At 33.6% G+C, this 12,407-nt stretch overlaps 1 protein-coding gene, 1 long non-coding RNA gene and 1 pseudogene across 7 annotated transcripts; 2 read left to right on the top strand and 1 right to left on the bottom strand.

The window, feature by feature from the left end:
* Positions 1-1,906: 1,906 nt before the first annotated feature.
* LOC148198071 (uncharacterized) lies at positions 1,907-3,047 on the top strand. Its single transcript, XR_015786565.1, has 2 exons — positions 1,907-2,265; positions 2,818-3,047. It is a non-coding gene; the product is annotated as an uncharacterized LOC148198071 (long non-coding RNA).
* A 2,828-nt stretch (positions 3,048-5,875) lies between these two features.
* Positions 5,876-7,852, top strand: LOC124842426 (F-box/LRR-repeat protein At1g67190 pseudogene; annotated as a pseudogene). Of its 3 annotated transcripts, none has more exons than XR_015786658.1 (2): positions 5,876-6,037; positions 6,282-7,852. The product of XR_015786658.1 is annotated as an F-box/LRR-repeat protein At1g67190 pseudogene, transcript variant X3 (transcript). The 3 variants fall into 3 exon arrangements; XR_015786657.1 differs by having other exon boundaries at positions 6,244-7,852; XR_015786656.1 differs by having other exon boundaries at positions 5,876-6,051; positions 6,244-7,852.
* A 385-nt stretch (positions 7,853-8,237) lies between these two features.
* On the bottom strand, positions 8,238-12,192 carry LOC124842427 (protein ABSCISIC ACID-INSENSITIVE 5-like). Of its 3 annotated transcripts, none has more exons than XM_088092166.1 (5): positions 11,970-12,192; positions 9,644-10,672; positions 9,195-9,266; positions 9,056-9,085; positions 8,238-8,771 (listed from the first exon to the last, which is right to left on the bottom strand). In XM_088092166.1, the coding sequence occupies exons 2-5, from the start codon at positions 10,655-10,657 to the stop codon at positions 8,667-8,669; spliced, it is 1,221 nt and encodes a 406-aa protein (XP_087948292.1). In that variant the 5' UTR covers positions 10,658-10,672; positions 11,970-12,192; the 3' UTR covers positions 8,238-8,666. The 3 variants fall into 3 exon arrangements, with proteins under 3 accessions (XP_087948292.1, XP_047174855.1, XP_087948293.1); XM_047318899.2 differs by having other exon boundaries at positions 8,238-8,768; XM_088092167.1 differs by having other exon boundaries at positions 9,644-10,669.
* Between the last annotated feature and the right edge of the window lie 215 nt (positions 12,193-12,407).

Below are 12,407 nucleotides of genomic sequence, written 5' to 3'. Positions count from 1 at the left end.
TCACCAATAATTAGATGAATCATGAGTTTAGGATATTTGAGCTCATCTATTTAGTTAGTAAGATATTAGTAATTATTTTGTGGTATGTATTTATTGAGATACGATTATTCAGCAAAGAAAAATGGACTATAAAAAAATAAAAAATTATATGAATGGTATTATGAATTATGTTATCAAGTGTTAAACCAATCATAGACATAAAAAAAACTTTATCTGATATTGTAAAACATATTTGCATGTTATTATTCAAACGGAGAGATTAACCCTTTTTGGTATAACATTTTCTATAATAAAAGTTTACTTTATACTTTTCTCTTTCACTACCCTTACATTTCTCATTTTATTTCCCTTAAATCAAACAATTTTTATTTTTACTTTATTCTTTTACATATTTCATTTATTTTCTTTTTCTTTAATTGTTTTCTCTGTAGCTACTATAACCTTACTATTTTAAAAATTATTGTTTATCTGTATCGTATAAATATTAACAATAATTTATAAGAATTAAAATAATAAATTAAAATGGATGAAATGTATTTTTTCCCAAAATTTGGTATTTTGTCCATATTTTAAAGTATGTCCTAAATTTGTCCTTACATCTCGTAATAGAATGTAAAATGTTCTCAATTAAAAAGAATTTGGTACGACAAATTAAACGGTCACATGATTATATATAATCAGATTTTGTTGTTGAATTAAGTATCTTCCTCTCTTCACTGCAACTCTCTATCTCCGCAAGGTGAGAAACCTGGCAAAGCAGGTGACTACAGAGGAAACTATAAGTAATAAACGAAACGGTGAACCTAGTGACTATGAAGGTGACTATCTACATGATCAACGCAATGGATTAGGAGAAGGTAGACCCAATGATTCTGGAGATAAGCCCGGTGCTTCACTTAAAAGGATGAACTTGGTGGTAGTGGTGATGGTTACAAGGCAACCCTTACGGATATGAAAAGACTATGAAGGTGACTATATACGGATATGAAAAGTGTTACTCTTTGAATTTATGCGTTAACCATGTTTAAGCTTTAATCTCTGTTAAACAAAATATTTCTTCTACATCCCTAATAGCATCCTTGAAGATAATTTTGTTTCTCATATTCCAAATACTCCAAATGATTGATATATATACATCTCCAAAAAATATATTACCTTTAATATTACTAAGCTCTAAGTTACTAAACTTTTGGAAGTAATTTATTGCTTGACAATGTTGTAATAAATTTGTCTTTATTTATCTATTATACATATTTCATACTGTGATTGTCACCTTAAAAAAATGACACATTATTTCATCCATCTTGATCTTGAGTTTACCATTTTCATCTACAGAATCACAAGTCTACCACCTCTTATTCCGCCTCCTCCTCTAGGATGAGCAATCATGATCATTTCGATATTAAGTTTATCATCTCTGTTATAGTGAGGAGAGAAAAAAGGAGCTGCTGAGGAAACAGAGACTTTGAACCCAAAAGTACTTCATTATTTCTAATAAAAAAAATTCAATCTTGTCGTATTAAAAAATACTATGAGACCACTTTACTCTATCTTATAAAGTATAAAGATGTAAATGATACAAATTTAAAACGAGAATAAAATATAATTTTAATTAATATTTTTAAGATGAAAAATATACTTAAATTATTTTATATATTTTTTAAAATATTACTATATGATTTTAATTATTCTATTTACTGGCCTTATCCAATTTAACTCAGTTATAATTTATTGAGATAGATTAAATTAACATCGTCCAACTTAATTGTATTAAATTAACCATTAAAATAAACTTAAAGGAAAACGTTTATTTAACAATTACTTTTTGTCAGTCGGAATTGGTCCGTTTTAAGTGCCTTTTTAAAAGCAATAATGTTACATGGAGGGTGTTTTTCGAAGAAAAGAGGGGCTTCACGATTTTATTTGAGAAGATTACTATGCTTTATATCTTCTTCCTCTCTCGCGAAGTTTTTACTCTCTCTCCACCAAAGCTCTCACTCTCTCTCCCTCGTCTATCTCGCTTTTCCTTTCCATATCGTCGATGAACTTGGTTCCGTTACCTCTACTCTCTGCCGACATTTTCCCCTTTCTTCCTCTCTTTCTTTTCGTTTGTGTCGTGCTATTTTCCCCTTCTCTCTTGCGATTTGTCCTTGCTTTCTCATCCATCAATTGCAAGCTCGAAGGTGACCTTCCCCAACGTTGCTCCATCAGCGTTGTAGCATTCTGCCTCTCCACCTCTCTCGAGTTCTCCATCAACGAGTAAAGGTGTCTTCTTTCTCTGAGGTTTGAGCTTTGTTCGGTGAGAAAAGGGTTTTCTTGCATGGTTATTTTTATTGTGGATATTGGAGTTTTAGGGAAATGTAGTGACTGAGTTTGTTTGAAAAGTAAATGAAACGCTTGGTGAATATCATTATAAGATTTGTGTAGTTGAAAGCTAATTTCATATAACTAATTGCAAATTTGTAATGTCTTCTCTTGTAGTTAAGAAAGATTAGAGAATAAAATAGAATTTAAATTATTATTTCCATTGTGGTTATTATTATTTATTTGGTCATATTATTTTATTGTTCTGTTTATAGATATTAGTTGGGGTAAAGTTTCTCAACATGGCCTTTTCTTAGGGTAAGTTGTTGTCTATTGCCTTATTAGGATATTGAAGTGATGTGATATATAAATATCAAATGTGTTAGAAATGTTCTCAAATACAATGGGAAAAGTATGTCGGATTACAACAATGTATGTATAAGTAACTTTGTTAAAAGACTTGGTGATTTTGGTATTGTGTTAATTTCTTAAAGTGACTTGTGTTGATTTCAGGAGCAGTTGCAAGTATTTAGACAAAAATATGTATGGACTGGATTCTAGACAATGACAACGTGTGCGAAGACAACCAGTGTTGCAACACTTAGGATTTTATATAGGTTTTCAATTGTACGTTGATTAGTTGCCTATATATTTACATTGTATAAAAAGATTATGATTATAAATGTTGGGTAATATGTACTGATAATATATTATATGAAAAAAATTTCAATTTTGATCTAGTACCCTACGTTTTCTCCTAGTGTTGTTCGACCATATATATTAAAACCTTTATTTGATTATTTGGGTTGGTACATAAATTGATTTTATAAGCGATCTTGATAGGCCTGAGTGTTGGTTCCTAAAATAGATCCAATTCAATTGAGTGTTGGTGCCTAGAAAAAATCACATCACACCTTAATTATACTACTATTTTACCTTGAATTATGCACAGTTTATAAAAAAAATAAAATAGAATAGAATAAAATAAGAAACATGAAATAATAACTTGAAAGTAAACTCATTTAGGAAGCTTAGAAAAATTGTTGTTTTGGGAAATTAACTGCATCTACTAAAGTGGTCAAAAAATTATGAGTTAGTAGTCATTTGAAAGATCTTTGAGCCTACATTCCAACAAAACAAGAATCAACTCATTTGGAGTTTGATGGAGAAAGTTATGAGCAAAACAACCCGCAAAGGTAAGAGGTGGTAGTAACGTTAACTTTAAGGAATTAACTACACGATGTCCAAAAATCACAAATGAGTAGTCATTGGAAAGAGTTTTGAGTATATTTTCTAAAATTAAAATTGTAATCATTTAAAGGACCATTGTAATCGATTACAAGGGACTGTATGACCTACACTTGTTTGAGGACTTCACCTAACTTGGTTATCACACCAACATTGGGTCTTTCCTTCACCGTGGACGGTCCAAACCTCAGTTTTCAAGCTCCCCTCGCTTAAACACTAAAAAGAAGTCTCATCCATGGAAGAAATATGAAAAAAAAAATACTTAAATTGCCTTTGGGGAGTGACGTTCTCACAACTGGATATTGCAGTATAAGTTTTTGTACAAAACCAATTTTCTGTATGTGTAATCGTTTATAGGGCCATTGTAATCAATTACAAGGAACTGTATGGCCTACACTTGTTTGAGAACTTCACCTAACTTGGTCATCACACCAACATTGGGTCTTTCCTTGACCATGGACTGCCCAAACCTCAGTTTTCAAGCTCTACTTACACTTAAACACTAAAAAGAAGTCTCACCCATTGAAGAAATCTGAAAAAAAAAATACTTAAATTGCCTTTGGGGGTGATGTTCTTACAGTTGGGTACTGCAGTACAAGTTTTTGTACAAAATCAAATTTTTGTATGTGTAATCGTTTAGAGGGCCATTGTAATATATTACAAGGGACTGTACGTCTTACATTGAAGAAATATGAAAAAGAAATGCTTAAATTGCGTTTGGGGAGTCATTCTCACAGCTGGGTATTGTAGTAAAAATTTGTGTACAAAACCAAATTTTTGTAAGTGTAATAGTTTACAAGGCCATTGTAATCGATTACAATTGAAAAAATCTGAAAAAAATACTTAAATTGTCTTTGGGGAGTGGCGTTCAAAAACGACATTTTTGTACGTGTAATCCTTTACAGAGCCATTGTAATCGATTACAAGGGACTGTATGGCCTACACATTGAAGAAATTTGAAAAAAAAAACTTAAATTGCCTTTGGGATGTGACATTCTCACAGTTGGGTATGCAATACAAGTTTTTTACAAAACCAAATTTTTGTATGTTTAATCATTTACCGGGTTATTGTAATGGATTACAAGGGACTGTATGAGCTACACGTGCCAAAAATGCAATAAAATTTTGTCATATCCATGGATGATACTCAATCCCATTGAACACATTGTTTATTAACATTCCAAACAACAACTCATTTGACAATGACAATAAATAAGGCAATAACACTTCAAATAACATTCACAATAATAAACGGAAATAAAGTTGCATATTTTTTAACATTCACAAAATTTGTTACAATACATTTTTTTTTCATCTATGTACAATGATCTCTTACTTTCTATAACAACTACATACACAAATCGCTCATGTTTCACACAATTTCTAGTGTACGGGGTTCTAAGCGTTTTACTCTTGTAAAGCTTTCGTGATCTGACCCTCACAAACCGTTGTATACTAGGTTGGTGGGTGTAAATGTCTCCCGGACTTTCAAAGTCTTTGTTCATGTGGGATTCTTGACTACTGTGTCCACAATAATTTTTATTTATTTTTCTCTTCAACCAACTGTGACTTGGTTTCTACTTCTTTAACTAGGTATTCTTGTTCCTCTAAAGTACGCACAACTGCATAAAAAAATAAAATAAGAAAAGGAAAAACCCAAAACGATACCCAAAAAAATTAAACAACAAATAATAGGCCACAAAAACACAACAGCGAAAATAAAAGGATAAAGCGAAAACACAAATAAAAAAAAGATAAAGTCATATTCCTTGCTTGAACCACCAAGAGGATTTCATTACACACAATATCGTCAACGGAATGAATCCAAAAAGGCAAAACTTTAATACAAAGGGATCTTTTGGTTCGTACCATGTAAATGAAGAGATTGAACAAAGGTTGGAGAAACACTGAAGAATGAGAAATGGAAAAAACGAAAAAATGGGAATTATGGGAGAATAGGAAGAGAAGAAGAACGGGATAATTTTGGAATCAACAAAATATGTACCTGAACCATTTTTTACGTCACCTTTATTTCAAAAAAAATTAATTTCAAACTAATTAATCCTTTGTTGACAGATGACGTTTTTGACAAAAATTAGTTGTTAACATATCACATTATTGATGAATGATTGACGTGAAGTAAAAAGAGAGAAAAAGGGAAATTCTTAATGAGTTCTTTTGTTAATTACTAACCATTACTAATTAATTTTAATTAAAATACATAATTAATTTAAAATTCAAACAAACTCTTTTTTAAAAATCGAAGGAAAAAGTTAAGTTTTAATAAGTACGCAAGGGTTAGTTGTTAACACGTGCGAAGGACTCCGCCCACGATTTTGAAGACTCACTCCCGTTTTGTCTCGCCGTAACATAAAGAATTTCCTTTCCTTCGTCTAGTGAGAGAAATTTCAGCGAAATTTTGGATGTTATGATTCTTCGATTTCCAAATTCTCTGCGCTAAGAACACGATCCTTTCGTTCTCCAAGTGAGTCTATTCGGGTTCGTTTAATCCTTTATCTTTAACTTTCTCCTATTTGTCCATTTAATTCAATGCAATCTTCCTAACTCCATTTTCTGACCTTAATCACTCCCATCACTCACTGTATAGGATCTCTGATTTTTTGTTTATCGAGGAATTAGTGTTATTGTTGTTGATGAGTTTAATTTGTGGAACTTTCTTATACTGCACAGGTTCTGATTTATTGGATTGAATTCTTTTGAAATTGAAGGTGTGGTTCAGTAATTGTTAATTCCGATAATTTATTTAATCCTACTATTATGGACCACATTCCTGTGGAAGTGATCGGTAACATATTGTCTCTTCTCGGCTCTGCTCGGGATGTAGTGGTTGCTTCTGCAACTTGCAAGAAATGGAAGGAAGCATGGCGCAGTCATCTCCACAGTCTTTCTTTCAATTTTAGTGATTGGCCTCCCTATAATGACTATTCCTCTGCTAGGTTGGAAATACTCATCACTCAGACCATTTTTCAAACCAAGGCACTGCAGTTTTTGACCATTTTCATGGATGATGACCGTGAGTTCTCTGCCGCCCCCGTCATTGCTTGGCTTATGTATACTAGGGATTCCTTGCGCCAATTGCATTACAATGTAAGGACTGTCCCTTGTTTCAACATCATCGAGAAATGCAGCAGGCACAGGCTGGAGGTGCTGGCATTGGCTCGCAATTCCATCATTGGGGTTGAGCCAGGTTATTTGAAGTTTCCTTGCTTGAAGTCGCTTTCGTTGAGTTTTGTTAGCATCTCGGCGTTGGATTTGAGTCTTCTGATGTCGTCTTGTCCAAAGCTTGAAACATTGGCTATGGTTAGTCCAGATATTGCAATATCAGATTCTCAGGCTTCTGTGGAGCTTAGCAGTCTTTCTTTGAAGGATTTCCACCTTGAATTGTTTAGCTCGGATAAGTTTATATTGGAGGTGGATTTGCTCGAGAAACTTCATTTGAAAGAATGTACTTTTGAGATTTTTGAGCTGGTTGGAAAGGGGACACTGAAAGCGTTGAAAATTGATGACGTGAATGTCATGCATCTCGATATTGCGGATAGTACGGAGAACCTTGAGATTATAGATGTTTGTAACTTCACAATCATGTGGCCAAAATTTTATCACATGATATCAAAAGCCTCAAAGTTACATAAGCTTCGGCTGTGGGGTGTTGTTTTTGATGATGAGGATGAGGTTGTTGATATAGAGACAATTTCTGTTTGCTTTCCTCTATTGACGCATTTGTCGTTAAGTTATGATTTAAGAGATGGAGTGCTTCATTATGGCTTGCAGGGTTTGTCTTGTTTGATGAATGTGGTGGTGTTAGAACTTGGATGGACTGTAATCAGTGATCTTTTCTCAGTTTGGGTAGCTGGACTTTTGGAAGGATGTCCCAATTTGAAAAAATTGGTTGTACATGGTCATGTTTCAGAGGTAAAAACACATGAAGAGTGCCAAATTCTTTCCAGATTCTCTGAATTCATTCTTCAACTGGGAAGAAAATATGGGCATGTAAAATTTGAGTTTGAATATGAGTAGTGGGTTCTGTTGCACTCATGTAACCCATCCAAATAAAAGAAGATAGAAGCATGCCCCATGAGTTTCTTTTGTCCATTTCTTCTGTCTTGAATCACAAGAATTCTTCAATTGTAAAGTTATAGATTCTGTGTATATGAGTGAATTTCGGTTTCCATCACAACCCCTTTCTTTCTATTGTTTATTACATTTTTGCTTGTGGAAGTAGACAGACGGAGCCTATTTGTGGCTATTTTTATGCACTTGAACATTACTGCATTGTAAATGTTTGCTGTTTCTTCTGAATCGTACACGTTCTTGTTTCCTAAAAATGGAAGTTGGCAAATTATTCATAGTAGTAGTTACTAGTTATCAGCGCATCTATAGCTTATGTTAAACAAATTAAAATGAATCATTAATCTAAAGCATGAAGATCTCTTCCTGTGTGCAAAACATTAAAACTACGTATATTTACACACTGAGTGATCGAAATAAATGTCATTTTGTGAACAAACGAAGTATTTCACCTCTTGGACACCCACTGGGTTATAATAATTAGTTGTTACCACGTGTATAAAAAACACGTTTAAGCATAATTTCACCCCTTCATCGTAATAAAGGTATAAAAAGAAGACAATAGAGCAAAAGTTATCCAATCATAAATGGCAGGATAAGATGCTAAGTTTAATAATAATTCATTATCATAAAACACATATAATGAACAATAAATTTTGATTGATTGTCGATATATTTTTATACTGAAAATACATATAAAGTAAACTAGAAAGCGAGGGTGTGATAGGCGTAAACGAGAACGTACACACACAAGTCAACGATGAAATGACATGAATATTACAAAAACTATATATATTGTACGTCTGAGAAATTAACTATGATTTGATAAGGAGAGTCATCCAAATTGGATGATCCCATTCTTCGTTGATCTTAATTTGAGAACTCTTGCAGCTTCCCCGCCCTTTAGTTTCTCTGTTTCTTCAACCAGCTATAACTTCAGTTGACTTTCTTTTTCATTTAGCCATACTAGTCACAAGAAACTCTGGTGCGTACAAAATTTCACTGGTTACCATGCCGTTTCTTCACTAAGGATAACTCATGTACCTTCTCAAAGCTCTCAGTTTATCTTTCTCTTTTACTTTCTGAGCGTTGGTTTGAACGCTAATATTGCTTAATTCTTCAAAAATCTGCTGCAAATGATCACAAAAAGGCACATTTAGATGAGGTTATAAGCTATTTGCTTCACATAAAGGGTGGTGTCTCCATTAGCCCAGATCCTATATATCACAGATTTCTACAAGCTTTGTCATGGGAAATAAAAAATCATATTAAATTGGACAGTATTAGCAATTGATTTACTGTCTCATAATGGTCATGGAATAGGAAAGGACCATGCTAAACCAAAGCTTTTGTACCCATGATGTAATTAAATTCTAACTACAAGCTAATCAGATGACCATCAGTAAGTGATTACCTGTTGCTTTCTTCTTCTCTCGAGCTCAGCCTGAAATATGCAAGTGAGATCCTTATCAGTATAATTGAATTACCAATACCTCAATTACGGATGAAAATTTTCAACATTCTGCATAAGCTATAACGTAATTTGGCAGTACCAGCGCCTGTCTCAGTTGGGAGTTCTCTTCTTTTAGTTGGTTTAGTTCCGCTTCTAATTCAACCGTGTATGCCTGCGAAGGAAAAAACCCTATAAGGTTCTGCAAATGAAGCTTAATACAATCCTTCCTCAAATATCCACCAAAAATTTCCAGAAAAACTCCTACTTTCAGTGCCATTTTTAGTCTGAATTCCGAGCAAGTTCTCAAAGAACATGATATTCTAATGTCATTGAAAGTGAGTCTCTACTAAAAATAAACTAGTGTATGCTCGATCTACTTCCTTTCCACGTTTCTACCAGACATTATGCAGTAAGACAAATTCAGGTTACTACAATAGCATAACATACTTTTCCATCACATTTCTTTCGGCCATTAATTCATTATCAAAATTATAACAAATCAACCTGAGATGCATACACTGCATTGAAATGATAAAAGGAGACATGCACCTGTTTTCTGGCTCTAGATCTGGCAGCTGACTCTCTATTCTTGATCATTCTCCTTTGCCTCCTCTCCACCACCTTTTCCACAGGACCATCCCCTATCCTCTTTCTACCTCTCAAACCACCCATCTCAAGCCCAAACTGCCCACAATCATTCCCTATTCCATCAGAAGAATTAGCAGGACTCACAGGCCCACCCATTCCCATCGTGGGACCCATCCCATACCCACTTCCTCCAAAGGAAACACCTTGCTGATGAAACACCGCACCACCGTCCCTCTTACCGTTTACAGCATACCCACCAGAAGCCTCCCCCACTTGGTAACCCGGTGCAACCACGTTACTCACTTCACCAATAACATTCCTTCCAACAAAAGGAGAACCCATTCCCGGCATTGCACCGTTGTTACTCGTGTAATGCTGCTGCTGCGGCTGCGGCTGCTGCTGGTGTTGGAGGTGGTGAGAGTGATGAGACAACTGTGGTGGTGCACATGGTTGTTCTCGAACCACCCCAGCCTTGACCAAAAAGTCCTCCAAAGTCATCTCACCGAAAGTGGGCTGGCGAGGGGCAGACTCGGTATTATCCAAAACTTCGTTGTTGTTAGTGCTGTCGTGTTGTTCTTTCTGAATCTGGGACCAAACTTCATCCACGGTTTTCCTGCATAGAGGTGCAGGGAGAGAGAGCGAGGGTTGGCGAGGTAGGCTTGGTTGTTTCCTTAGAGTTGTTGGATCTTTGTCAGTGAAGGGTTGGGAGAGAGGGAGATTGGAAGAGGTTATTATGGCTTGATTCTCTTCTGCGTTCCAGACGCTGCTGATAAACTCGTCCATGTTCATGGAACCGAAGTTTTTGCCGGTCTCGCATAGACTGTGCTGGAACTCGTCCAGTGTAAGAGAATATATAGATGTTTCTCTTCCAATGGATGATGGTGGGAACTGAGAATGGTGGTTCTTGTTGGCATCTTGTTGGAATCTTGATTCCGCCTCACCTTGGGAATTCATCTCACCCTCTTCAACCACCATCTCCTTTTCCTTCTTCTTTCAAGAGACCAGATGAGAACAAAGTAACATACAAGACAAATGTAAAGTAAGATTCAGAAAATATAATACAATAAACAATGATGTACTCATTAAAAAAAATTACGCCATTTTACTACCTATTTTAAATCAAATAAATTTGATTAAAGTATTATTATTTTAAATCAGTAAATGATTTTTTATTTTGTAGATATTTTAAGTTGTTAATTATAAGTTGTTAAATGAATATATTTTGTTTGATGATGAAACACCAAACCAATCAAATCATGTCTTCAAAAACTTTTATGAATATATATTACAATTCACACAACAACAAATGCATGATATGTTAACCCTCTTAAGAAAGAGTCACTTTATTTAACCACCACTTGATTAGTATTTTTTTTATTACTAAAAAATACAAAGATTTTAAAAGGTTACAAAGTTTAGAATATGTTTTTAATGCGTATTTTATATAATAGTTAATTCAGTTTCTCTAATATGATCTGACAATTGAAATGCTCCATAATCTTAAATAATTTGAATTTATATGTATATATCAAAGAAATTCATACCACCATTCATTCATATAAATTTAGACATTTAATTAGAATTTTCTAAAATTCAATTGATTAATATTCACAAGAGAAGAACATAACTAGCTTTAATATTTGTAATTAGAACTAATATGTTCAATTAATACAAGTAAATTATTTCAAGTGGGGACCATGGTAATTTTTATCACTTTTTGGTGGAACCAGATGCTTTTCACATACTTCCATTATTTAATATTATCCAAAACTAGATGATCAAGAGATAAATACCAATTCTGATTCTACATAAATTCACTTAAAAAATATACAGTATTTTATCTGCACCATCAACACCAAAAAAGAGTTGAAAATTGCACCATCAATATACTCAAGAGTTCATATAACTTCAAAACAATATTGTTTTAGGTTTGGTTCAAAGAAGCATTTTTTTTCTCTCCAATTAATTTGTTGTTTGGGTTTCTAAGCTCCATTTTAGAATGACTTGAGGGAAAAAAATATTATATTCTTTATTTCCTTGATAAGAAATATAAAATTTTGGATCAAAACACCTTTAATGTTATTGAGTAGAATACTTTCAATGTTTGGAATATTTTTCCTCCTTTGGTGAAAATGGTGGTAAGAAAATCAATACACACAGAATGGTTACTGAAAAAATGATGAAGAAACATAAACCATAACAATCCATGGTGAATCAAGAAAAAAAAAGTTTGATGTGATGGAAAAGAAACAAATAATCTTGCAAAATTGCATAGGGACATAGATACCTGGAAATTGAAATTTCAATTTGAGACTGATATAAGTATTGAAGAAGTTCCTTTTGTAGCAGTGCTAAAACTTTGAGATTGAAATAGATGGAGAGATTGTGTTCAAATTTATTTAGAAGAAACACTGAAACTAGCAAATAGATTCATAAAAGGCACACTACCCTGCAACTTAAGGGATAGATCTTCGTCTATATGGTTAACTCCAGCTCAGGGTACCCCACAAAAAGAGGTATTCAAAATTAATGAAGAAGATAAATGTCAAATGCTGCAATAGATACAAATATTTTTCCCAATAGGTTACATTACTCGACACGTATAGGACAGGTGTCGCACGTGTGGACTTGTGTTGTACATCATATCTTTTCAGCTCAACACGTATTCCTTTCAAATTTTTTTATTTTGCAATATTATTTATTCACCTTTTAATTATATTATTAT

Source organism: Vigna umbellata, chromosome 5 (genome assembly GCF_029865625.1).
Source record: "Vigna umbellata cultivar VRB3 chromosome 5, Vumbellata_1.0, whole genome shotgun sequence".
Classification (NCBI taxonomy): domain Eukaryota; kingdom Viridiplantae; phylum Streptophyta; class Magnoliopsida; order Fabales; family Fabaceae; genus Vigna; species Vigna umbellata.
This window is presented reverse-complemented; position numbering and strand designations above follow the sequence as displayed.